Below are 24,981 nucleotides of genomic sequence, written 5' to 3'. Positions count from 1 at the left end.
GCAGCATGCTGGCACGGCGAGATGAACGTCGTCGACGACGGCGGCGGCGCGCTCGCGAGATCTGGCGCACGGTCCCTCCCGATGCTCGCTCTCTTCCGACCGCGCGGGGCGGGGAGGGTCGAGCAAGCGCTAACGAGCTTGATTGAAAGGCGCAGGCTCGTGCGCGAGCAGCGAGAAAGCTGAGACGCCCTTTGTCCTTCGCTCTCCCCCGCGTCCCCCGGGTCCCGCCCGAAAGCTTCTCGCGCGGCGAATCGAGGCTAGCAAGGTGCATGGCCAAGCGGGCCCTTCCAAACGTGCTCGTCCCCTGTCCAGCGTGAGCCCACCGCGTCGGCCTCGTCGCCCCCCTCGCCTTCGAGCTCGACAACCGCCTTCAACCGCCGTCGCTCTCGCCCGCAACGACCACCGACAGCGCACGCTTGTACGATTGAGTGCGGTGTAACCGGCCTGGTGCGTCCAACCCATTCACCTCTCGTCGCCCGGATCCGGTCGCGCTCGCGCTTTCATCGACTGACCTCTCCCTCGAACCTCTCCTCCTGTCCCTTCCTCGTCGCCCTGCCTGCTCTGGGGCCGCAGAGCTTGATCCTCGAACGACCAGCCACGACCCTCGACACGCCCTCGCCTCTCTCCCTTGTGCCGCCTCGCCCTCGTCTTCACCGCCTCCTCAGCCGGCACCTCCTCCTCCTCCTCCCTCCCGCCGCTCGCCGTTCGTCTCGGCCAGCACTCGTACGACGCGCACAACTAGCATGGGCCTGTTCAATCGCCGCACCAACCAGGGCGACGAGGGCGAGGCGCGCCAGCCCTTCTCGTGGAAGCTCCCGCGCCAGGCCTCGTCGCTCGCGCCCGAGGACGTCTACACCAACGCCGACCTCGACCCTACCACCGACCCGGCGCAGCGCACGTGGGGCTACGGCACTTGGGTGCGTCCCCTCCTCTCTCTGTCTCTCTCCCTCCCTCACGCCCGCAAGGCGAGGGGGGTCGTGCCCTGGCAGGTCCGCGAAGCTCACTCAGTCCTCCTCCTGCAGTTCTCGTTCTGGGTCGCCGCGTCTCTCGACCCGGCCTTCTGGCAGACGGGCGCGAGCCTGATCCCGCTCGGCCTCAGCGTCGGCAACGCCATCGGTCAGCTCCCTCTCCCTCCTCCTCGATACTCGAGAAGCGCCCCTACTTGCGAGGCCTGCGCGCTCACACTCGACGCGGCCCTCTTGCAGGTATCGTCGTCCTCGGCAACTGCGTCATCGCCGTCCCCATCGTACTCAACGGCATGATTGGCGCCAAGCTCCGCATCCCGTTTCCCGTCGCCGCTCGCGCGTCGATGGGCTACTACCTGTCGTACTTCGCCGTCGTCTCGCGTGCCTTCCTGTCGCTCATCTGGTTCGGCGTCGAGACCGTGCGTCCCCCTCCCTCTCAAGCGCGTTCTCTCCGCGAGCGTGCACTGACCCTCCCTTTCGCCTCCCTCCTTCCCTTTCCCCCTTCCTCCCTCCCACGCCCGTCTCGCGACCTCCCTCGACCTCGCCAGTACAACGGTGGCCTCGCGATGACCCAGTTCCTCCGAGCCATCTGGCCCTCGTACTCGACCATCCCCAACTCGCTCCCCGAGTCGGCCGGCATCTCGACGCGCGACATGACGTCGTACTTCTTGTTCTGGCTCGTCCAGCTCCCGTTCTTCTTCCTCAACCCGAACCAACTCCGTTGGGCGTTCCTCCTCAAGACGGTCGTCGTCCCCGTCACGATGCTCGCGACCATGGGCGCCCTCGTGCACTCGGCCGGCGGCGGCGGTCCCCTGTTCGACCAGCCCAACTCGGTCACGGGCAAGGGCTTCAGCCAGGCGTGGCTCATCGGGTTCGCGGCGCTCCAGGGCAACTGGGCGACGTTGTCGGTCAACTCGTCCGACTTTACGCGGTACTCGAAGACGTCGCGCGCCCAGTGGTCGCAGGCGCTCGCCATCCCGCTCTCGGCCCTGTTCGTCACCATCTGCGGCATCCTCGCGGCGTCGGCGTCGATCCCTGTCTATGGTCTCGCCATCGAGGACGCCATGTGGTCGCCGTTCGACATCATGGACCGCTGGAACTCGAGGGCCGCGACGGCTTTCGCCGCGCTCGCGTGGATGCTCGCCGGGTGCGTCTCGCTCTCTCTCTCTCTCTTCTTTCTGCCACCTCGTTTTGGCCCCCTACCCTCCCTCCCTCCCTCTCGCCTCTCGGCACCTCTTCTGGGCCCTCATCCCCTCGGACATCTCTTTCCCTCGCACTCGTACAGCGACTGACATTCATTCTTCCCGCACAGTGTCGCCGCCAACATCACCGCCAAGTGAGTTTCGAGCCGTCCCCAGTCGTCGCCGTCGACCTGGCACTGACCTCGTCCTCGCGCGCCCGCAGCTCGATCTCGTCGGCCAACGACCTCGTCTCGATGTGCCCGCGCTACATCAACCTCACGCGTGGCCAGATCATCACGGCCGTCCTCGGTGGCTGGGCCGTCGCGCCGTGGAAGATCCTCGCCTCGAGCGGCACCTTCCTCACGTTCGTCTCGGGCTACGCCATCTTCCTCGGCCCGTTCGCCGGCCTCCTCACGAGCGACTACTTCCTCGTCAAGCGCACGGCGTACCACGTGCCCGAGCTGTACGACCCTCGCGGCATCTACCGCTACTCGGCCGGCGTCAACTGGCGCGCGGCGGCGACCCTCGTCCTCACGATCACGCCCAACCTGCCCGGCCTCATCAACGCCATCAACCCGGACGTCTATATCGGCAACATCGCGTGGTGGTACGCGCCCGGCTTCATCGTGCGTCACGGCCTTTCTCTCCTCTCGTCCTCGTCCTCCTCGTCACCTTTCTCGGCGACACCCTCCCTCCCTCGCCAACCTCGCCGAGATCTCGCACTAACTCGAGCTTCCTGCGCGCAGACTGGCTACTTGCCCGCCATCCTCGTCTACTGGGGCCTGAACGTTGCGTTCCCGCACCACGCCACGCTCCTCGCCGAGGCCGTTTCTGCCGAGGGTGCGTCCTCTTCCTCCTGGTCCTCTTTCCTTCCTCCTGTCCCTCCCTGCCTCGTCGTCCCGCACGCCTCGAGCCCTCACTGACTCGCGCTTGCCCTCGCAGACGTCGACCTGTCGGTCCCGCCGACATTCGACGACTACGGCACGAAGAGCAGCGGCGAGCACAACAAGGACGTCTACGAGATGGGCTCCGTCTCGGTGCACGCCTGAGCGACCGTCGCAGCCCCTCCCCTTCTCGCTTCTCCCCCCCACTCGTTATTCCTCGCACCGCATTGCCCTCTCTCTTTCGTAGACCCTCCCTCGCTCTCTCTCTCTCACTATAGCTTGGCCTCGAGTCCCGGAGCGCTGGCGCGCCCGGACGCTTATCAGCAGTAATATTTAGTTCACTGCGCGTGCGGGCCTTTGAGAACGTGCGAGGCGAGCGAGAGTGCCGCGATTGTCCCTCGCTCGGGCCCTCGCTTTTCGCCCGTCTTCCGGCCGCCTCCCAATCGCCGAGGAACCACGGTCCGCCTCGGACTTGGTCAGCCTGCGTTTGTCTCGCGCCTCGGCGGGCTGCGTCCCCTCCTGGACGCCGCTCGCACCTCGGACCGGCTCGTCCGCGGCGTCGTCCTCGCTGCTCGGTCGTTACGAGGCCGCCAAGGTTCCTCTTTGCCCTTGACGCTCGTCGCCTTCCTGCTGTCGCTGCCGCTGCGAATAACAATGCCGCCTGCCCAGCTCACGCTCGAGCAACGGCGTGACGCGCACTACCTGCGCGCGCTCGACGAGGAGCTCGTCGACCTTGGTCTCCCTGCGACGCATCGCGCAGAGCAGGGCGCCGGTCAAGCACTCGTACGTCCCATCTCCCTGACTCGCAGCCTAGGAAAGCCCCGCTCACCACCTCTGTCGAGCATTGCAGGCGTACGAGGTCGACCTCGCCGGGTTCGTCAACCGCCTCTGCGGGTTCTGGGGCGAGTACTGCGTCCCGCCGCAGGCTCGCAAACTGCTCGCCACCTACAACATCACGGCCGACCAGGTGTACTTCTTGCAGGGCCTCGGCACGGGTGCGTCCCACGTCGTCCTTCCTGAGCGCCGACACGTGTCAGCACGCACGGACCGCTGACAGCCCTACCTCCTGCAGCCGACAGCCCTGGAATCGTCGTCGTCCCTTCTTTCGACCACAAGGTGCACCTCGTTCGTCAAGGCGAGCGCCCGCCGCACTTCCAGATCCCGGCGAAATCTGCGTACCCGGACCTGCTCGACTTTGTCAACATGACGGCGTCTCTCGCCGGACCTGCGCCCATGGCCCACGACACCCACGTTGGCGACGCCTCAATCAGCTTTTTGACGATGGCCCGGCGGTTCATCGGCGGCGAGCTTGGCGCTGGTCGTTTCCAGCTCGACACGGGTCCGTCGCTCGTCCTCCTCTCGCCCCTCTTTCCTCTCTCTCTCTCTCTCTGGCATGTTTCGGAAGCGAGCTTCTCTGACGCATTTCGCGCCCGCCGCCCCGAGCAGATGCCGACTTCTTTCGGACCCGTACGGGCGGCCCAGCTCGCCGTCGCGAGCTTCTCGGCATCTCGCCGGCCGACTCGAACCCGCAGTCCGGGAGCCGAGTAACCTGGGACTTTCTCGCCCCTCGGGCCGACCTCGGGCGCGTCCAAAGCAACAGCCGGCCCGTGCAGACCGTGACGTGGCAGCTCGAGCTCGACCTCTACCTCAAGCCTTACTCGGTCTGGCGCGTCCACTTCAGCCAGGGATGGCTACCAGCCATGCGGCGGGCTCAGGAGAGGGCCGAACGGCTCGTCGCCACCGAGCCGCAGCGCCGGGCGTCGGGCAACCAGTAGACAGCTTGCAGCGACGACCAGGGTTTCGGCGAGAGCGTTTTTCTAGACTCGACTTGCCTCGGACACTTTGCCCCGAGAGATGAGAGCGCATGCAAGAGAGAGAGCGGGCCGAGCGTTCGTCACAGCAAGCCGTCGATGCACGAGAGCGCTCTCCGGGTTGCGAAGCGCTCTCTCGTCAACTTGAGAAGGCCGCTCTCGGACCCCTCCTTTTCGAGCCGCCTCTCCTCTCGTCGATGCAGCCTCGCAGCTTGGACAGAAAGAGGCTCGTCGTTGCAAGGTGTACTCGACGACAGCTGTAGGGAACCAGAAAGAGTGGGCATCGCGAGAGGGAGAGGGTGGGCCAGCCCGTTCGGAAGGGACGAGTGCGCGACGAGGAGGCGCTCATGCCGAGTACTTGGCCGCCCCGGCATTCGAGACGACGAAAGAGGGCTGCAGGAATCGAGAAGAGTCAGGCGAGATCGAGAGGGCGCGTTTGGGAGGAGAGGGGAGCGAGACGCACGACGTTCGCGCCCCGCTCGAGCGCATAGGTATAGCCGAGCGACGAGGGGGAAAGCGAGCCGACATTCTTGAGGTCGGGAGCCTGCAAGGTGCGAGGGCGTGAGCGTCAGGCTTGTGCCGAGGTGGAAGGGCCTTGAGGAAGAGCGAGAGGGACGTACGTCGGACGACTCGTAGATGTTGTCGGCGTTGACCGCGGCGTAACCGTCCTTGAGCGTCGTCTCGATCGGGTTCTCGACATCCTGTAAGGGGACGAACAGTCAGTCGTCGCACCGATGCCGAGACGACGAGGAGGAGGAACGGGCGCACCTTGAAGTAGTTCGACTCGACGAGCACCTGGGCACTCTTGCGGGCGTTGATGCCCGAGCCAAGGACGCTCTCGTAGTAGTTGTTGAAGATGTGGCCGGTACCCTGAAGGAAAGATGGCGCGAGTCAGACTCGCACGGACGGACGGACCGGCCGACGAGGATCGAGAGGGCAGACGACGCACGAAGCGCAGGGACGGAACACGCGAGTTGACGTCGAAGAAGTGGTTGCCATGGTACGTGACGCGAAGGTGACCCTTATTCTCGGCGCCGTTGTTGTCCGAGTGGCCGACCAAGCTGCGCGCGCCATTTGCGAGTCAGGCTCGTTCGACAGGTACGAGAGCGAGCGCACGTACGAGGTCTTCCAGGCCTGCTGGAATATGTTGTGCGACACGGTGACGAAGTCGGCGGCGTGCGTGATGTCGAGCTGGCCGTCTGCGAGCGCGTGAGGGACGGTCAGGCTTGCGGCTCGAGGGAGAAAGGGACCGTCAGACGCACCGTAGAAGTCCTTGTCGACGTCGAGCGACGAGGTAAAGGTACAGTGGTCGACCCAAACGTTCGTCGACTCCTGCAGAAGGCGCACAAAGGTGAGCTCTCTGCGCACAGACCCTCTCAAGAAGGTGCGAGGACGCACCTGAATTCCGACGAGGTCGGTCGGCGCAGGCGACTTGGGCATTGCGAGACCGCGGATGATGACGTTCTTGGCCTCCTTGACGAGGAAACCTGCATGTGGCTCGAGGTGAGCTCGCCGGCGAGCGCGAGGAAGGACAACCGCGAGGAAGAGGACACAGGACGCACCGCCGCCGGTCAGGCCATCCTTGCCGCCGCCGTTCTTCGACAGAATCGACTTGTTCGAGCCAACCTGGAAGAGAGGGAGGAGGTCAGGCGGGGAAGGGAGGGAGAAAGAGGAGGAGGAGGAGGAGCGTACCTTGATCGTCTCGCCGTCGCCCTTGATGACGCCCGAGATGTAGATGATTGCGGCCGAGTCGCCTGCATGAATTCGAGGTCAGTCGTGCTCGATCTGGAGCCCGAGAGGGGAAGAGGAAGAGTCTGCGAACCCTTGACCGCGTTGCGCAGGGAGGCGAGGTCCGAGACGGTCGTTGACGAGCCACCGGCGCCGCCAGTCGTGCCACCTGCAGAACGAGAGTATCAGTGTCCGACAAAGAGTCGCTGAGAAGGAGAAAGGGAAAGAGAGGCGCACCGTTAAGCGACGCGTACCCGCTCGGGCCCTTGCTCGACGAGACGGGCGCCGAGCTCGCCTGGGCCGGAGCAGCCGACGACTTGGTGCTCGCGCTCTTGGTCGTCGCCTTCGAGGTCGCCGTCGTGGTCGTCATGGAGAGCGCCATGGACGTAGCGACGGCCGAGGCGGTCGTCGTGGCTGCCTTCGTTGACGAGACCTTGCTCGACGAGGTCGCCGCCACGCACTGGCTGTAGAACTCGTTCGCCTTGACGCACGAACAGCCCTTGACACATGTCGTGGCACCCTTGAAGTCGCGTCCGCCGCACTGCGCCCAGGGCTGGGCGGCCGAGGTCGCGCGACGGTCGAGACGAGCCGGGTTGGCGTGGCCGGCTTGGGCCAGCGAGGCGGCAGCAAGCGCGACGGCGAGGAGGTAGGCGAGGACGTGCATGTTGAGAAGCAAGGCGACTGCGCGACCAGCGGCAGGATAGCAGGCGAGGGGGAGGAGGGAGAGGAAGAGGGAGGGGGAGAAGAGAGGCGGCCGACCAGGCCGTGCACTCGCGGCGGCGGAAGAGCGGCTCCGAGACCGCTCGACACCAAGACGAGCCCAATGCACAGCGATGGGCACCGGGGCCGGCGAGTCGCCGCGAGGGCGCCTGCGCGAACGCGAGCAGTTGAGGAGGGGAAGGAGCAGATAGCGCTCGGCGAAGGTGCCGAGCGGCATGTGGTGCGCCGTGCGACTCGGTCTGCACTCGCCTCAATCGCCGACAAGCGCTGCGCTGCAGTGCGCCTCGTCGAGCGAGCTGCCGAGCGAGCCGAGTCGCCGCGAGGAGCCCGGCGAGAGGAGGGCGGGCGTGGAGTGTGAGGACGCGGCGCGTTGGCGGGTGCCGGTGTGCATCGAGCGGCAGAGAGCCTGCTGAGCTGCGTGTGCTCTCTTTAAGCGAGAGCGCGAGCTGCGAGTTGCTTCATCGCTTGGTGGAGGCGGTGCCCTCTCGCTCCTCGTACCGCTCCCTCGACCTCTCGCGAGCGCTTCAAGATGGGCCAGGTCTTACTGGTGAGCTCCACTCGGCCGGCCGCGAGTCCAGCACAGCCCTGACCGAGCCATCGTCTCCCTCTCTCGTCCTCGATCGCTCGCAGGACCTCGAGACGAGTTCATTGCTCGCCTGCGCCGCCATCGCACCGCTGAGCGTGCTCGCGCTCTGCCTCGTCGTCCCTCCAACTGTCCGACTCGTCCTCCCCAAGCCCTGGCACCAGCACCTCGTCTCGCTCGTAACGGCACCCGCCGGCGGCGTTGGCGGCGAGGACACGCACGCGCACGCGCTCGCCGGCGACAGCGCAGAGCGCACTCGGCGAGACGACAAGGTGTGGCTTCTGCTCGGCGTCGGGCTCGCCGAGGCGGTCGTGTGGACGACGGCCGCCGTCTGGGCCGCTGTCCGGGTCGGCAGGAGCAGGGCTGGCGGCGACGACGAGTGGTGGGCGGTGGTGGCTCTCGCCGGCATTGCCCTGAACTGGGTGCGTCGTCCTACTTCGTCACGAGTCGACCGCGTCGACAGCGCCGCTCACCTGTCATCCACTCGCGCGCGCAGGTCATCTCGTCCCTCCTCCTCGTTCCGCGGCGACAGACACCCGCCGACCTCCTCGCACCCGCCCCGATGCTCCACTTCTCCTTCTACCTCTTCCAGCTCGCCTTCCTCATCCTCCACATCATTCACCTCGCGCTCCACTACCCGGCCATCTTCAAGCGCGACATTGCCCTCACCGTCGTCCAGTCGCTCGCCATCGCGACCCTCCTCTTCACGACCCTGTCGATGCCGCTCTCGCCCTCGCCCATCGCCTCCGACACGACTGCGGCATACTCGGCTGTCGCCGCCGACGACCTGCCCGACGACGCCAAGGACCAGATCGTCCTCGAGTCGCCCGAGCGCGCCGTCACCCTCGGCTCGTGGATCGTCTTCTCGTGGGTCGAGGCGCTCATCAACAAGGGCAAGAAGCACCAGCTCGGGTACCGCGATGTGTGGAAGTTGCCGCCGACCATGCAGTCGTGGGGCGTCAAGCAGGACGCGCAGGCCCTCAAGTGCGTCCTCGACTCTTTCTCATCTGCCTCTGCCTCGCCCTCGTCCTGACACACATCTCTTCTCCTCAGGTCGACCCGCATCATCGGCCGCGTCTTCTACAACAACTCGCTCGACCTCATCCTGTCGCTCACTCTCGGCCTCACGTCGTCCTTCCTGTCGTACGCCTCGCCCTTCTTCCTCAAGCAGATCCTCGAGGCCCTCACGCCTCCCGCCCCGGGTGCCCCGTACGACCCGACCCTGCGCCAGAGCGCCTACATCTACGCCCTCCTCGCGTTCGTCGCCCAGGTGAGCCGCGCCGAGGTCGACCTGCAGCAGCTGTGGCACGAGCGCCGGGCCATCACGCGCGCCAGGACGGCCCTCATGAGCGAGGTGTACGAGAAGGCGCTCAAGCGGCGCGATGCGAGTGGCGCGACGGGCAAGGACGAGGCGGCGCCGAAGAAGAAGAAGGACGCGTCGGCGGCGGCGGCGGCGGCGTCGACAAAGGGCAAGGGCGGCGTCAAGGGCAAGAAGGCCATCCCCGAGGCGCGAGGGACGACGAGCACGGGCAAGATCGTCAGCCTCATGGCGGGCGACGTCAACAAGATCTCGAACCAGCTCATGAGCCTGTCGTCCATCTTTGGCGCCCCGTTCGAGCTCGCCATCGCCATCACTTTCCTGTACCAGGTGCGCGCCCGCATTCTCTCTCTCTACCTCGGCGAGCTCTCGCGTCGACGGTGACCGGCTCGACGAGCGCGCCTGGTCCTGACCTCGTCGTCCCTTGCCTGCAGATCCTCGGCTGGACTTGCCTCGTCGGCCTCGGCGTCATGGCGCTCGCGCTCCCGATCAACCACGTCCTCGTCAAGCGTCGCCTGCGCATCCACCGCAAGATGCTCGCGTCGCGCGACGCGCGCATGGAGATCCTCAACGAGCTGTTCCAGGCCATCCGGTTCATCAAGTACTCGGGCGACGAGGAGAGCTGGCTCGGCAGGGTCTTTGCGGCGCGCAAGACCGAGCTCGACTGGCTCCTCAAGACGCGGATGAACAACCTCGCCATCAACGCGCTGTGGAACTTCTCGCCCGACCTCGTGCGTCCCATCATCCGCTTCTCGTCGCCCGCCTTCCCTCCCTCGACGCCTGTCGGTCGCCGCGTCACGACCGTCCTGACGACGTCGAGTGTCGCACCTGCAGGTCATGATCGTCTCGATCGCCTGCTTCACCCTCGTCGCGCACCAGCAGCTCACGGTCCCGGTCGCCTTTACCGCCCTCGCCTTGTTCGGCATGGTCCGCTCGCCCATGACCATGTTGCCGACGTCCATCACCCAGCTCCTGCAGAGTGCGTCCCTCTCTCCCTCGCGTTCAGAGGATGCAGGCCGGGCTCACCTTGCCTCGCGTCGACAGCCTGGGTCTCGATTCAACGCCTCGAGCAGTTCTTCCAGGACGACGAGGTCGACCCGTGGGTCTCGTCGCTCCGCTCCGACACGGCTGCGCCCTCGTCCTCGACCGACGACAGCGTCCAGGTCGGCATCTCGAGCGGCACGTTCAAGTACCACGAGAAGGACTCGGCCGAGGCGCCGCCGGCAGCTCCAGCTCCCGCAGCAGCCGGTGCAGGCGTCGACATCGAGCGCAAGTTCGAGCTCGCCGACATCGACGTGCGCTTCCCCGAGGGCAAGCTCTCGCTCGTGTGCGGGCCGACCGGGTCGGGCAAGACGTCGCTCTTCCTCGCGCTCCTCGGCGGTGCGTCCCCTCCTCCTCCCCTCGCGATCTCGTTCTTCGTTTTACTGATACGTGCTCCTCGTTGCCGCAGAGATGACCTGTGTCTCGGGCGTCGTCCACCTCCGCAAGGGCTCGGCCGGCTCGGACCTCGACTCGTCGACCGGCCTGTACGACGGCGTCGCCTACGCCGCGCAGCTTCCCTGGCTCCAGCACGACTCGATCCGCAACGTGCGTCGCGCTACGTGTCCTCCTCTGCCACCGCCGCAGCACTGACCATCGCCTGTCGCCGCATCGCAGAACATCCTGTTCGGCTCGCCGTACGAGCAAGAGCGCTACGACCAGGTCATCGAGGCGTGCGCTCTGCAGGCCGACCTCGAGATGTTCGACGGCGGTGACGAGACCGGTGCGTCCTCGAGCCTGACTCTCTCTCGACCGTAAACTGACGGCCACCTTCCCTCCCCTGGCAGAGATCGGCGAGCGCGGCATCTCGCTCAGCGGCGGCCAAAAAGGTACGTCCCTGCTTCTTCCCGCGTCGTGACGTGCCCTCACTGACTCGTTCACCGTGCAGCTCGTGTCGCCCTTGCTCGCGCCGTCTACTCGCGCGCCAAGGTCCGTCCCCTTCTCGACGCGCCCAAGTCGGGTCCTCCTCCTCGATGCTCACGTCTTTCCGCTTCTACAGACCGTCCTCCTCGACGACCCGCTCTCGGCTGTCGACTCGCACACGGCGCGCCACCTCTTCCGCAAGTGCCTGCGTGGGCCCCTCCTCGAGCACCGCACCGTCGTCCGTCGCACTCTCGCTCTCTCGATGTTCCTCAGTCAGGGTTCTCTCTGACTCTCGCTCTCTTCCACAGCTCCTCATCACGCACCACATCTCGCTGTGCCTGAGCTCGGCCGACTACGTCGTCCGCCTGTCCGAGGGCCGCGTCACGCTCAAGGGTCCTGTGGACGAGCTCGACAACAACGAGCTCACGACCGAGCTCATCGAGGACGACGATGCAGCAGAAGACGCCGAGCAGGCCGACGACGAGGCGCAGAAGCTCGTCCAGAACGGCAAGGTCGACTCGAAGGACCCGCACGAGGCCGAGCACGCCGCCGCTCTCGCCGCGGTCGGGCCCGCCTCGTCAGCCGGCGCGACGCCTGGAGCATCTACGCCTGTACCTGGCAGCGAGCCGGCGGCGGCGTCGAAGCGCTCGGGCAAGCTCATCGTCGAGGAGAAGCGCGCGACGGGGCGCGTCAAGCTCAGCGTCTACAACCTGTACCTCAAGTCGGCCGGCTACTACACGTGGGTGTTCATGGTCGCCCTCCTGTTCGTCGGGCGTGCGGGGCGAGTCGCCGACCGCGCCTTCTTCCGCTGGTGGGGCGAGAGTGTGCGTCCCCCTCTCCCTCTCTCTCCCCCTCTCTCTCGATCATCGAGCGGTCCTTGACGCCCTCGTCCTCGGCTGCAGTACCGCGTGTCCGACTCGCTCTTCATGCGCTTCATCATGCCGGCCCAAGGCCAGATCGCCCTGTCCGCCGTCGACGCTCAAGCCTATGCGCTCCCGCACGTGCCCTCGCCGCCGTCAGCGTCCGACGACGTCTCGTTCTGGATCATCGGCTACACGGTCATCTGTGCGTCCCATCTCTCTCTCTCTCCGCCTCTCCTCGACGATCGTGGCTCACTTCGTCGCCGTCCCGCAGGTCTCCTGAACCTCGCCATCACGGTCATCGGCATTCTCGCGGCATTCCACGGCTCGTTCAAGGCGGCGCGCTCCCTCTTCAAGTCGAGCCTCATCCGGGTCGTCTATGCGCCGTTCCGGTACTTTGACACGACGCCGAGCGGCCGCATCCTCAACCGTTACGCGACCGACTTCCCCATCATCGACGGCTCGCTCACAGACCAGGTCCGTATCACGCTCACGCACGCGTTCAGGTGCGTCCCCTTCTGCCTCTCACATGTCCAAAGTGCGAGTCCCTGACTCTTCCTCTCATACCGCGCAGCTTCATCATCAACGTCGGCGTCGTCGTCATCGTCTCGCCGCGCTTCATCCCGCCGGCCATCCTCATCGTCTGGCTGTACACCTACTACGCCCTCATGTTCGTCAAGACGTCGCGCGACCTGCGCCGACTCGAGAGCAACGCGCGTTCGCCCATCTTCTCCAAGTTCGGCGAGACGCTTCAGGGCATCGTCACGGTCCGAGCGTTCGGCGGAGAGTGCGTCTCGGCTGTCCTCCCTCTTCTTCCCCTCCCGCCCGCCCGCAGCCTGTCACGAAACTGACGTCCTCGACCTCTTCCTTGCAGGCGTCGCTTCCTCAAGGGCCTGTGGGACTCGGTCGACCGCATGCAGGCCGTCGCGTACTCGAGCGCGATGAGCAACCGGTACCTCCTGTGGCGGTTCGACTGCCTCGGCGCCGTCGCCGTCACGACGACGATCTACCTCGCCCTGTTCACGGGCCTGTCGCCAGGCGTCGCCGCCCTCGCGATCACGAGCGCGCAAGGGCTCGTCCAGAGCATCTACTGGCTGTGCAGGTGGTGGTCCGCCCTCGAGGTCGACCTCAACGCCGTCGAGCGCATCACCGAGCTCCTGAAGACGCCGCAAGAGCCGCCGCAGGTCATCCCGGGCACGCGCCCGCCGGCGACCTGGCCCTCGAGCGTCGGCGGCATCTCGGTCGAAAACCTCGTCCTCTCGTACGCGCCCGACCTTCCGCCGGTCGTCAAGGACGTCTCGTTCGACATTCCGCCGAGGAGCAAGGTCGGCTTGTGCGGCAGGACGGGCAGCGGCAAGTCGACGCTCGCGACGAGCCTCCTTCGGTTCACGGACCCGTCGAGCGGCAAAATCATGTGCGTCCTCGCGCCTCGACCTCTCTCTGTTCCACATTCACTGACTCGCTCCCTCGGCCCTCTCAGCATCGACGGCATCGACATTACGACGATCGGCCTCAACGACCTGCGCTCGGCCGTGACCCTCATTCCGCAAGAAGCCGGTCCGTCCCTCCTCGAATCCGCTCAGAGACCTAGCCTTGCCTGACTCTCTCCGTCCCACGACCAGTTCTCTTCTCGGGCACCGTCCGCTCCAACCTCGACCCGTTCGGCCAGCACACCGACGGCGCCTGTCTCGAGGTCCTCGACCGCGTCGGGCTCATCAATACCTCGGCGGCCCCGACTGCGCCTACCTCGACCGTGCCTTCTCGAGCGCCTTCCCCTACGCGCATGACGACGGGCGACCCGGCGCCGACAGCCGCCGAGCCTGGCGACGGCCGCATCCTCACGGCCGCGACCGGCAAGGGCGTCGCTGGCGACCCGACGACGGCGCTCGCCGACAGCGCGACGACGCAGACGACGAGCGAGGACAGCACCGCCGTCGCCGTCTCGACCGGGCTCGCGTCGCAGCAGGTCGGCTCGGGCCGCATGAGCGTCACGCTCGACAGCCAAGTGAGCCCGGGCGGCAACAACTTCTCGGTGCGTCGGCTGCTCCCTTTCCTGCCTCGCCGCGTATCTTCGAGCAGCAGAACCTGACTCGCATCATCCTCGTGCGCAGGCTGGACAGCGACAACTGCTCGCCCTCGCACGCGCTCTCCTTCGCAAGAGCCGCATCATCGTCATGGACGAGGCGACCGCCTCCGTCGACTTTGAGACGGACGCCAAGGTGCGCCCGCCTCTCTCAAGTTCATCGCCTCGAGCACCGAGCTCACCTCGTGCCTCTCTCGCAGATTCAGCGCACCATCCGCGAGGAATTCTCCGAGTCGCTCGTCTTGACCATCGCGTGCGTCCCGAGCCACCTTCCCTCTTCCCGATCCCTACTGACTCTCTCGTTCGCCCTCGCAGCCATCGTCTGTGCGTCCTCGAGCTTCCCCTTTTCTTGCCTCTCGACCGCCAACTGATCCTCTCGTCGTTCTCGCAGACGGACTATCGCCGACTACGACCTCGTCCTCGTCCTCGACCAGGGCAGTGTCGTCGAGTACGACTCGCCGGCGACGCTCATGCGCAACAAGGACGGCGTGTTCCGCAAGATGTGCGAGAAGGCGGCAGACTGGGGCGAGCTGCGGCGCATGGCTGGGCTCGGCGAGGACGAGTAGAACGGCGTCATGGCGCGAGGGAATCTCTCTCTCGCTGCTCTCGCAATGCAACTATCGCACTTTGCTCTCTCTCTCAGGCTGTCGAGGAAAGAGCAGGGCGAGAGAATCCGCTCGAGTTGCACAAACTCAGTGGTCGTCCTCCTCCGTGCCCGGGCAGTTCTCCTCGAGGTCCTTCTCGTCGTTGTACTGCGTCCCGCACCAGAAGCAGTAGCTGCGGACGAAGAGGGAGGATCGTGAGCTGGCTGTGAAAGAGTACGAGGGAGAGGAAGGCACGCACTGGTACTTGTTGCGCAGGTACGTGAGCATGAGCGCGAGGCGAGAGCGGACCTGTTCCGGGGCGCGAGCACGAGGTCAGTGCGGTCGACACAAGGACTCGGAAGAGAAAGAGAGAGCGAGAGGAGGACGCACATCCATCTCGAACCACTCGGCCGCCTCGTCCTCCTCGTCCTGCTTGGCCTGCGCGGCGGTTCTTCGCTCGCGAGCGACCTTCTCCTCGGCTTCTTCAGCCCGCTCCTTCTCCTGCTCGTCGTCGTCGTCGTCGTCGTCCCCCTCGAGCTCGACGACGACGCCGCTCGTCCCTCGCTCGTAAGCGAGCTCGCCCCTGCCCTCGGTCCCGCTCTTCGACTCGCCGAACACGGCCCCCTTCTCCTCGTCACTCTCCAACTCCTGGTCGATGCGGTCAAACACCTTCCTGCGCCGCTTCTTGTCGGCCTCGCGCTCCTCCTCGTCCGGGTCGCGCCACATGTAGCTCTCGGTCTCGCCCGCGCGGCGGTCGAGCTCCTCGCACGTGCGGCGCAGGGCACGCAGGATGCCGTGTGCGCGACGCACGTCGACCGACGACTTGAGGTGCGACAGGTACCCGGCGAGGTCGGGCAGGGTTGACGGGTCGGCGTTGGTGGCGGTCGAGGTACCGCCGCTGGACGAGGACGGGATCGAGAGGTAGGGCTTGAGGCGCGAGGCTTGCGGGACGCCGAGACCGGTGCGAGCTGCAGACAGAGACTGAGGTCAGTCATCGAGGTGGTCGAGACGCTCGCAGAGGGGAAAGTGAGCGCACCTGCTCGCATTTCGAAGCGGATCGGCTCGGTCCGGGCTTGAGGTGCGGGTGCGGGCGCCGGTGAGCTCTCGGCTCCAACACTCGCAGCCCCGCCGACAGGTGCGAAGGATGCTCGCGCAAAGCCGAGCCCGCCGCGAGAGGGCCCGGCGGCACTCGGGCCCGCCGAGCTGGAGGTCGAGGTCGAGGTCGAAGGTGCCGGCTCGTCGCCAGCTTGACGGCCGAGCGCGTCGCCCGGCTTGTAGCCCATCGACCTGCGAGGGTGGAACACGGGTCAGCTCACGCTCGAGAGAGCTGAGGCGGGCGCAGAGAGCGGGGACGGACTTCATCATGTGGAGGGCTTTCGAGTCGTGGCCGTCCTGCTGAGCCTGGTAGATGAGGTTGGTGGCGAGTCCTTGTGCGCGCGTGTCGTCCTCGTGCTGCTTGCGGCTCTTGGTGCGGCCTTTGTCCTCGGAGCGGATGAGGGCACGCTTGCGCTTCTGGGCGTACGAGAGCTCGGCGGGAGGTGCTTGAGTGGCGGCGAGCTGGAGGAAGCGCGGGTCGTCAAAGTCGAGGTCGTCGTAGTCTTCGAGCGACATGGCTGCTGCTGGTCTCGACGAGCTGGAGTGGACGACGAGCGGGGAGGACGGTGGCTGCTTGCTCCGCCTCTCGTCCGCTCACTCGCGCCCTCAGGACTGGGTCGCCTAGCTGCTACCTCGTCTGCGTTCTCACGCATCTTATCAACAGCAACGAGCAGCACCCGCACCGTCGTGAGCGCTTCCCGGCAGCGCAGACCGCGCCGCGTCCTCATCAGCGACTCGCGCCGGCCGACCGTTCTCGACACGCGACGACAACCCGTGGACCGGTGGACGTGCTTTGAGAGGGCTACAGGGGGGTTAATGAGCGGGCAGAGCAGGGCGGCTGCGCTGTGCGGGACCCGGAGTGCTGGTGCGTCCCCCTCGTCCTCTCCTCCCCGTGTTTGCCACCCTCTGCGCCTTTCCCTCTCACTCGCAGGACTCGTGCAACGCCTCGACGACGCGGCACTGACCTATCTCAATCCTCCCGCAGGTCGCACGGCTGCGCAGGACGGCCTGACGGTCATCTGGGCGGGGCGAGCACTGGCGGTCGGCCTCGAGCGGGCACATCTAGCTCCTTGTGCGTCCCTCTCGCTCTCCTCCTCGCCTCCAGTACATTCGTACGAACCCAGTCTCCTGCCTGAGCCGCGTACTGACCCTCTCGACCTCGCACCGCAGCTTAGTCGAGCCCTCGATGGCACCCTCGCCCCTTCTCGGACTCGGAAGCTTCTTTTCGCGCTGTCCGGCTGGCCCCAGGCGCCGCCGCTCCAGTCACACGAGCTATCTTGTGCTCCGAGAGCGAGCCCAGGCTGCTCAAGTCGCCCGCATTGTCGTCGCACTCGTCCCGGCGGCCGAGCGAGCCGAGCCGTCGAGGTCGCGTCTTTACGAGGCCGCGCCCGCCCTCTCGTGCCCCTGAGGGCAGCGGGCGCCTTCTGGTGAGCCGCTCGCACGGTGCGCACCCCTGCGGAGCGCCAGTGCGCCCGGCCACCTACTCGAGACAGGGGGACCCTGCGCACCCTCGCTCAAACGCTATCTCTTGATCTAGCGGGGTTACGGCCTCCTGCGCCCGCCAGATCGAACGAGGAGACGTCTGAGGTGCAATCGAGCGCGTTTCCCGAGCTACTTTGTCGTGTAGAGCGCGAGCTGGCCTCCTCGGCTTCCTTCTCAAGTTCGAGGTCGGCGAGGCGAGAGCTGCTCCTTCCGCAGACTCGACCGCTCTCGCGAGGTCTCTCTGTACATGTGCTCGAGTCCATCGCGAATAAGAGAAGATGCGCCGGCCTCTGTGGACGGCGCAGTTGATGTTCTCGACGAGCGAGCGCACGCCATTTTGTCATTCTCGCCCGCACACGCGAGGGACCGTGCACGGCGAGCACCTGCCACGCCCAGCTTCGGGCATCTGTATCTCTCGTCGAACGTGCTCTCTGAACCTCTCGAGAGCCAGGCCATCCGGACGACGGAGAGGGAAAACTGCGTTGCTGGCGAGGCGGCTCAAATACTCGAGAGGAGAGCAAAGGAGGAAAGCCCAGATTGTACATGTATGTGCACGAGCACGGGAACGATGAGATGGAGGAAGGTGGAGGGAGGAGGAGCGCTCAAGCGCGCTCAAGCGCGCTCAAGCGAGGTGCGAGACCTCGCCCTCGTTGCCGTACTTTCCCTTGGGCGCGCTCGGGTCGGCAAAGTTGTCGCCGCTCCCGTCGTGCGACGGATACTGCTCGCGCTTCTCGGCAGCGTAGGTCCTGGTCGGGCGCCAACGGGACTGCGAGAGGGAAAGCAGGGTCAGCTGTCGAGTTTGAGGAGACGAGAGGTCCGGGAGCCGAGGGAGGGAGGACGCACAGACTTGCGAGGAGTCGTCTCGGCCTGCGTACGACGAGTGTGTGTCAGTAACTGAGCTCGACAGAAAAGAGAGAGCGAGGAATGCGACTCACAAAGAGCTGGTCGACCTGCTCGAGCGAGAGGCCCTTGGTCTCGGGCACGAGGAAGTAGGCGTAGACGAACGCGCACGAGCACAGGCCGCCCCAGACGAAGAAGACGCTCGAACGAAGGTTGCCGCGGTCTGCAGAAGCGAGAGAACGGTCAGGTCAAGAGGTCCGTGCGCTGCTGCGAGGGAGCTCGATTCGCGTGCGGCGACGACGAGGGCGCGTGCGAAGAGACGGCGAGCTGCGAGGGAGCTGTGGACGCACTGGAGCCGACCATGTACGGCGTGATGACGGCGATGATGGTGTTCCAGAGCCAGTTCGACGCCGTCGAAAGGGCGACGCCGCGCGAGCGGATCGGGAGCGGGAAGATCTCGCCGATGAGGACCCAGGCGCCAGGGCCCCAGGTCGACGCGAAGAAGAAGATGAAGATGGCGATGAAGGCGACCTGAAGAAGAAGGACGGTTTAGTCTGGGCGGTACCGGCAGAGACAGAGAGAGAGGGACGCACCTGAGCGTTGACGGCGCTCACGTTGGTGGCGAGGGTCTCGCCGGCCGCGTTGACGAACGTCTGCAGGGCAAGATGTCAGAACGAGTCCGAGAGAGAGCCAGGCGACAGAGAGCCAGGAGAGTGAGGCGCCGGGCGCTCACCTTGTTGAAGCCGACGGTCACGCCGATGATGGCCGTGAGGAACTGGCAGATCATCATGCCGCACGCGCCCCAGATGACTGCGAACCTCTCGAACGAGGGTCAGTGACACGGTCGAGGAGACTCGAGGCGAACAGGACGCACGGAGAGGACGACGGCCGAACTTCTCGACCGTGTAGAACGAGATCGGCGTCGAGCACACGTTGACGATGGTGAAGATCATCGAGGTGAGGAACGCGTCGTCGATGGCGCCAGTCGACTGGAGGAAGGGCGTCGAGTAGTAGAAACTGTGGGACGAGGCGAGAGGTCGGCGAGGAGGCCCCGCTTGAGAAGGTCGCGAGAGAAGGTCTGTGCGCACATGAAGTTGACGCCGGTCCACTGCTGCATCATCTGGAGCGACGTGCCGAGGATCGTGCGGCGAAGGTTGCTGCTCGAGTCGAACACGCTACCGCTGAAGCACGCCGCCCAACTGCCGAACCAGGTGTCGGTCGGCATCGCACGAGCCTCGGCCTCTGCGTTGGCGACAATCTCGGCGAGCTCGACCTCGACAAGCTTCGAGTCGGCGGGCTGACCGCGCAGGCGAACGAGGACGTCGCGCGCTTTGTCGAGCTTGCCGCGCTTGACGAAGTAACGCGGCGAGTCGGGGAGGAAGAAGAGGCCGATGCCGAGGATGAGGCCCCAAGCGAACCTGCGAGGGGTCCAGGCAGGGTCAGTACACGTGCTCGCGGCTCGACGAAAGAGTTCAGAGACTTAGAGCGAAAAAGAACGCACTGGATGCCGATAGGGATGCGGTAACTCGCTCCTCCCCCCTCCAAATCGCTCGTGAAGTTGTTAATTATGGCTGCAAGCATTAATCCGATCGTGATCGCGAACTGGTAACCCGAGACGAGGGCGCCGCGAATTTTGCGTGGGCAGATCTCGGACTGAGGGGGAGGGAGAGTCAGGACGGCGTTCGAGGGTCACGAGAGAGCGTGGCGGAGCGGGTGGTGCACCACGAGGGCGGTGAGGGGAGGGAAGAACGCTCCTCGGAGCTGCGAATCCGGACGCACCATGTACAGGATGATAATGGCCGAGACGAATCCCACGCCGAATCCAGCGAGGAGCCTGCCCATTACGATCGTTGCGAGGGCACTGTCGGCGCAAGGTTCGTCAGTGACAGGACGAAGAGACTGGGCACATGCGCAGCGACGCACCTGGCGGCGAACATCCTGCGAAAGTGCGTTTGGGAAGGTCAGTTTTCGAGACGGCGAAAAATCGAGGAACGCGGCCGGGACGCACTGGACAACAACGCCAGCGATGTAGATACCGCATCCGCTGATGATGGTCCAGCGACGACCGAAGCGGTCGGCGAGGTCACCGGCAATGAGGGCGCCCTGCGAGTCGACGAGGCTGCGGTCAGTTCTTGCTCGGCGTGCGGGTCGGCGGTCTCCGGCGCGCACTCGGCAGAGATACGAGAGGCAGGCAGAGACGTACAAAGAAAGTACCGGCCGAGAGAATCGAGACGATGAGCGACGTGTTGGACTCCGAGATCTCGTCGGCGTCGGCGCCCTGGATGGCCGTGATGAACTCGCGCGACCCAAGGACACCGTTGATGTATCCCGAGTCGTAGCCGAAGAAGATACCTCCGAACGAGGCAAAGGCGCACCTGTAGGCGAGCAGAAGAAGGTCAGCTTCGCGCTCGAGCCGACGGCGAGGAAAGAGGTCAGGGCGCACATGAGGTAGGCCTTGAACGTCACCGGCGCCTCGATGGCGTTGACGTCGTCGGTAGCGGCGAGCGGCATGGCTGCAGCTGCTCTCGCGGGTGCGGTAGTAGGGCGAAAAGGCGAGAAAGGCGAGTGCGCGTGAAGCGAGGTGAAGAAGAGGAGGGAAGCGGGGCTGGTTCAAGCGGGCACAGAGCGGAGGAAACGAGGGGTCCTCCACGGTGCTCCAAGCAAGCTGAAAGGCTCGCCGGCTCGTGCGCTTGGCGGGACCTCGAGCGTGGGGTCACCTGCGACGGCGGGCGACGGCCTCCCTCGCCGGCTCGGTCGACGGAAGCTCGTGACGAGACTTGCCCAAGCAGTCCCGTCGAGCGACAACGCGGTGGTGGCGAGAGGGTCCTGCGACAAAAAGCCAAGAAACCAAGACGAGCCCGACGCGCAGCGGGTGACCGAGCCGCAGAGGCAAGGCCCTGACGATCACGGACACGAGCAGCGACCCGCCGTACGCTCCCGGACGCGACGCTAGGCTCGATTGCGGCTGCGAGCCCGTGCGTGCGCTCTGAGTGCAGGCCGCTCGTCGAGCGAGTTCCCGACGAACCCGCGACTTTCGCCGCCTCGCACGACCAGCCGAGGGCCGCGCGAGAGGCGGTAGGCACCGTGGCACGGGCCGCGAGCGTCGAGACTCGCCCGGGCAAGCGCCCACACCGCCTGGAACGGTCCAAGCATCGGCAGCGAGAAGTTCTTGGAGAGGGAGGAGGAGGTGGAGGCGCGCCGGCGCTCGTACAGTACCGGATCGATCCGGCTGAGCGGCTTCTCTTTGTACCGCGGCTTCCGCCCGTTTGTCAATCTCGATCTCGCCGCATCTGCACGTACGATCGAGCTCCTTGAGAAGGTCGCTCGAGCCGTGGCGTCGCCGGCGCATCTCTTGCGCCAGCTTGCGCTCCGCGAGCTGCCAGAGCAGAGCGCTCAGAGCGACCTGCCATCCGCGAGAAGGTCTCGACACCTTCGCCGCTGCTCCCTCGAGTCGAGAGCGGTTCCTTGCTCGAGCTCTCGCTGCCCCTCGCGTTGAGCTAAGTATCTGGCTACACGCTCTCGCAGGCTCTCGCAGGCTCCCGCAGGCTCTCGCTCGAACTGGCATGAAGCAACTGCGCGAGTTGCACCTGCCCTCGCGGACCGAGAGCGCCTCGAGCCGTCCTCGAACAGCGCGAGCGGCGCCGCCGAGCTCACAGGAACTTCCTCTCGTCCCACACGTCGTCCCTCTTCCTGCTGTCCTTCCACCGCGTCAACGCAAAGCCTGCGCCGACGCCGCCCACCATCCAGAGCCACTTGGACCAGTCGCCCTTGGTCGCGAGCTCGAGCGCGCGCTCCTCGGCCTGTCGCGCGAGGTTGACGAGCTCGCCCGTCTTGGCCTGCAGGACGCTGCTGCTCGCGCTCGACTGGGTCGACGACTGGTCGAGCTTGTGCGCGACCGACTGGACCTCGAGCAGGACCTGGTCCGACAGCTGCTGGATGCGCACGAGGGCGTCGTGCACGTCGAGGCCGCCGGGCTGCGACGAGGCGTCGCGCGACTGGAGGGTCGACAGGATAGTCGAGAGGCGAGCGTCGAGAGAGGCGAGGTGGGCGGAAGAGCTGCGGCGACGGAAAAGGCGAATCAGTACAGGGACGATCCGGGGCTCGAGCGCTCGAGAGGGGGAGGACAAAGGGCTCACGCAGCGTCCGCCGAGCCCTGGCCGCCAACCTGCGACGTTAGCGGCACGATACCGGCGAACGGGTTCACGCTGCCGCGACGAGCGAGGTCGCTCACGACGTTTTGCACGCTCTCGACCTTGCGGGCGAGGTCGTCGATGGCCTCGACCATGCGGGCTTGCGAGCTGCAGCGACGACGACGAGCGTGTCAGCTTTCCCAAACGCAGTGAAGACGGGAGAGATGTGGGAGAGGAGGGGACGCGTGAAGACGGGAGAGATGTGGGAGAGAAGGGGACGCACACGAAGATCTCGTGCGTGAGGATGGGGACCTGCGGTCGAGCAAGGGCGCTCGTCAGGGCGTGCTCGGTCGTCATGAGCGGACAGAGAGGAGGAAAGTGGACGTACCGCCTCGGACGACGTGCCCTCGAGCGGTTCGGCGAGCACCTCCTCGACCGGCTCGTCCGTGACGACCGGGTGAGCGGCATCGGCGTCCTGCAGGGCTCGAGACGTTAGCGCACGTCGCCGACGAGGGGAGAGAGGAGAGAGGGGGACGCACGCCGTTCGGAAGAATCTCGAAGACGTCCATCTGCAGGTGAGAGACTCGTCAAGGTCGGGTTCGCGAGAGAGAGGGAGAGAGGCGGACGCACGGCGTAGACGTCGACCACGTCAGGCTCGGTGTTGCCGCTCGCGAGGCCCGAGATGCCGACAAAAGTCCCGACAGGAAGCGTGACGCCCTCGAGGCTGAAGCAGTTGTGCTGCGAGAAGGGAAAAGAGGTAGAGTGAGCAACTTGGCGCTGCTCGAGGATGGAGCGGCCAGACGACACACCTCGTAATGACGACCGGCCTTGGCGAGCGTCGTGTGCGGGCTCAGGTCGAGGTCGACCTGCGAGGGAAGGCGAAAGGCATCAGGAACGAGTACGAGGAGGGGCAGGAGAAGACGGCTCGCGAGAGGTGGACGCACTCTGACCGTGTGGTTAAAGTGGGCGATCCTCGCCCACAGCAAGCCCTGGGCGTTGCGGAACGCCGCCTCGCACTCGCCGAACGCCTTGTCGAGGTACGCGGCCTCCTCCTCGCCCTCGGGGCCCGACCCTCGCTCCGAGTCGAGCCACTTCTGCGTCGCGTCGTCGATGACGCCGCTCACGACGCCCGTCGCGCCGACGCCCCACGTCTCGTGCTCGGCGTCGCCGATCAGGTTGCGCGGGTCGCTGCGCCGCCAGACGGGCGCGGTCGGCGCGCTGTCGAAGATGACGCCGAGGCCGTCGAACGAGGTGCGGCCGCCGAACAGCGACACGTCGGCGTCGGTCGAGCTGCGAGTTTCGGGAACAGCAGGAGGTGGTGGCGAGACCTTGACAGAGGGATCGGACGAGATGGTGGCGGGTCCCGGCAGGCCCGACTGCGTGAACGAGGAACAGGGTCAGGTCTCGTCGTCGTGCGACGTCCTCGGCGAGGCGCAGGAGGCTGGGGCGCACCTTGGTCGCCCAGAATGCCAGTCCTCGACCGCCCTTGTGCAGGCGCTTTTGGTGACCGTTCTCGTCCATCTCGGCGAGGCCGGTCGCAGGCGGACCGTGTACGCGGAACGCGATCTCGGCGATCCACTCCTTGGCCTTGAGCGGTTGGCGCGAGAAGATGGCGCCGTGTGCGAGAGGGGTGCCCTGTGGACCATGCGCAGCTCGTTAGCGGGACGAGGTCGAGTGAGGAGGTCGACCCGAGACGAGGGGGAGGGGGAGGACGAACGGGGACGAGGCGGATGAAGTCGTGGACGCCGGGGATGACGGTCCTGCACGGTCGAGAGGGTCAGTTGTGCTGCTCTGGAGGGGCACAGAGGTGGACGCACGAGTGTCCCGAGACGTCAAAGCCGCGAACGGTGCCGTCTGCGTCGACTCCCCTCCACGAGGCGTCCTGGGCGTAGTGCAGGTTGGGCGGGACGGCCCACGTGTCCTGGGCGGCAGCATGTGCCGCTCCTGCTGCGAGCAAGGCAGCCCCGGCGGGAAGGAGCAACATGGCGAGCGAGTGGGGAAGAGCGAACGACCAACGACGACGAAGACGAGACGAGGCCACGCTTCCGCTCGACCTCTCTAGCTGCTGCTCGATGTGTGCACACCGTGCTGTGCGTGCAAGCTTGCCTCCGAAGCAGCCCCACGGAGAGCGGGCTCGCCCTCGTCCTGCCCCTCCCTCCCTCCTCGTCCTCCCTCATCAGCGCTCCCCGCTGCACGAGACGGCCGCCGGTCAGCTGACGCTAGCGGGGCGTGCCTCGGCGGTTCCGGCTCCCAGGCATAGAGGCTCGAGCTGGCCGGACCGTCCGCGGACGTCGCGGACCGCCTGTCCGTCGGCGTGCTCCTCGTCCGCCGAGCTCTCAGCTCTCTGCGCTCTTTCTTGCTCTGCGCTGCTCGTGCGACGCTGCGCCAGCATGGGCTTCTTCCTGCGCAGCCGCTTTGTGACCCATGTCCTCGTCCTCGTCGGCATGGTCTGCGCCTCGTGCGTCCACCTCTCTCCTCGTCGTCCTCCTCTCCCGCGTCCCCGACGTCAGATCACTGAGCTCGCTCGACCCACAGATTCGGGACCTTCATCTACGCCTGGCAGTTTCGCGGCCCGTCGCCGTGGCACAACCCGTCGACCTTCACCAAGGCCATCAAAATCCTCGCCATGGTCTGCCACGCCTTGTTCGCCGCCCAGTCGCTCCTCACCTGGCACTCGCTCCGCCTTACGTCCAAGAGTCTGTCGTTCGGCCTGTGGGCGATCTTTGGCTTCGCGAGCATCGTCGCCGACTCGTGGTGGTTCAGGCTCATGGTCAGTCGGTTGGGGTTCGACAGCCTGTGGTGCGTTCTCCTTTCG

The 24,981-nt window shown here is 66.1% G+C and overlaps 6 protein-coding genes across 6 annotated transcripts; 2 read left to right on the top strand and 4 right to left on the bottom strand.

The window, feature by feature from the left end:
• Nucleotides 1-269: 269 nt before the first annotated feature.
• RHOBADRAFT_53655 (uncharacterized protein) lies at nt 270-3,382 on the top strand (the record flags this gene model as incomplete). The annotated part of the gene is made up of 9 exons (XM_018416937.1): nt 270-293; nt 666-917; nt 1,023-1,116; nt 1,206-1,384; nt 1,514-2,112; nt 2,278-2,301; nt 2,370-2,772; nt 2,893-2,986; nt 3,089-3,382. 9 exons carry the CDS (start codon nt 270-272, stop codon nt 3,193-3,195), a joined length of 1,776 nt encoding a protein of 591 aa, XP_018270749.1. The 3' UTR covers nt 3,196-3,382.
• A 2,230-nt stretch (nt 3,383-5,612) lies between these two features.
• RHOBADRAFT_2917 (polysaccharide lyase family 1 protein) lies at nt 5,613-6,754 on the bottom strand (the record flags this gene model as incomplete). Its single annotated transcript, XM_018412858.1, has 8 exons — nt 5,613-5,711; nt 5,791-5,902; nt 5,962-6,040; nt 6,104-6,173; nt 6,240-6,328; nt 6,404-6,467; nt 6,534-6,595; nt 6,664-6,754. Coding segments are annotated over 8 exons (666 nt in total), but the record flags the coding sequence as incomplete, so codon positions are not given.
• A 1,836-nt stretch (nt 6,755-8,590) lies between these two features.
• RHOBADRAFT_36623 (uncharacterized protein) lies at nt 8,591-14,672 on the top strand (the record flags this gene model as incomplete). The annotated part of the gene is made up of 23 exons (XM_018413371.1): nt 8,591-8,856; nt 8,926-9,520; nt 9,625-9,921; nt 10,025-10,169; nt 10,235-10,570; nt 10,641-10,777; nt 10,847-10,952; nt 11,017-11,058; nt 11,118-11,158; nt 11,229-11,330; nt 11,401-11,655; nt 11,737-11,916; nt 11,995-12,157; nt 12,227-12,458; nt 12,527-12,739; nt 12,827-13,366; nt 13,433-13,509; nt 13,575-13,705; nt 13,811-13,984; nt 14,064-14,171; nt 14,236-14,288; nt 14,351-14,359; nt 14,427-14,672. 23 exons carry the CDS (start codon nt 8,591-8,593, stop codon nt 14,599-14,601), a joined length of 4,377 nt encoding a protein of 1,458 aa, XP_018270747.1. The 3' UTR covers nt 14,602-14,672.
• A 25-nt stretch (nt 14,673-14,697) lies between these two features.
• On the bottom strand, nt 14,698-16,230 carry RHOBADRAFT_53653 (uncharacterized protein; the record flags this gene model as incomplete). The annotated part of the gene is made up of 5 exons (XM_018416936.1): nt 14,698-14,812; nt 14,879-14,928; nt 15,010-15,587; nt 15,656-15,906; nt 15,977-16,230. The coding sequence occupies 5 exons, from the start codon at nt 16,228-16,230 to the stop codon at nt 14,728-14,730; spliced, it is 1,218 nt and encodes a 405-aa protein (XP_018270746.1). The 3' UTR covers nt 14,698-14,727.
• Nucleotides 16,231-17,665: 1,435 nt separating this feature from the next.
• RHOBADRAFT_53652 (uncharacterized protein) lies at nt 17,666-20,547 on the bottom strand (the record flags this gene model as incomplete). The annotated part of the gene is made up of 14 exons (XM_018416935.1): nt 17,666-17,962; nt 18,040-18,063; nt 18,132-18,259; nt 18,387-18,567; nt 18,630-18,689; nt 18,770-18,846; nt 18,911-19,053; nt 19,125-19,454; nt 19,538-19,689; nt 19,816-19,897; nt 19,960-19,974; nt 20,045-20,139; nt 20,240-20,411; nt 20,480-20,547. 14 exons carry the CDS (start codon nt 20,545-20,547, stop codon nt 17,819-17,821), a joined length of 1,671 nt encoding a protein of 556 aa, XP_018270745.1. The 3' UTR covers nt 17,666-17,818.
• A 1,048-nt stretch (nt 20,548-21,595) lies between these two features.
• On the bottom strand, nt 21,596-24,150 carry RHOBADRAFT_53651 (uncharacterized protein; the record flags this gene model as incomplete). The annotated part of the gene is made up of 11 exons (XM_018416934.1): nt 21,596-22,092; nt 22,173-22,334; nt 22,450-22,478; nt 22,555-22,641; nt 22,706-22,735; nt 22,797-22,904; nt 22,976-23,032; nt 23,111-23,542; nt 23,619-23,801; nt 23,884-23,926; nt 23,984-24,150. The coding sequence occupies 11 exons, from the start codon at nt 24,148-24,150 to the stop codon at nt 21,687-21,689; spliced, it is 1,704 nt and encodes a 567-aa protein (XP_018270744.1). The 3' UTR covers nt 21,596-21,686.
• Nucleotides 24,151-24,981: the final 831 nt, after the last annotated feature.

The sequence above is a fragment of the Rhodotorula graminis genome (assembly GCF_001329695.1).
Source record: "Rhodotorula graminis WP1 unplaced genomic scaffold RHOBAscaffold_7, whole genome shotgun sequence".
Taxonomy (NCBI): Eukaryota; Fungi; Basidiomycota; class Microbotryomycetes; order Sporidiobolales; family Sporidiobolaceae; genus Rhodotorula; species Rhodotorula graminis.
This window is presented reverse-complemented; position numbering and strand designations above follow the sequence as displayed.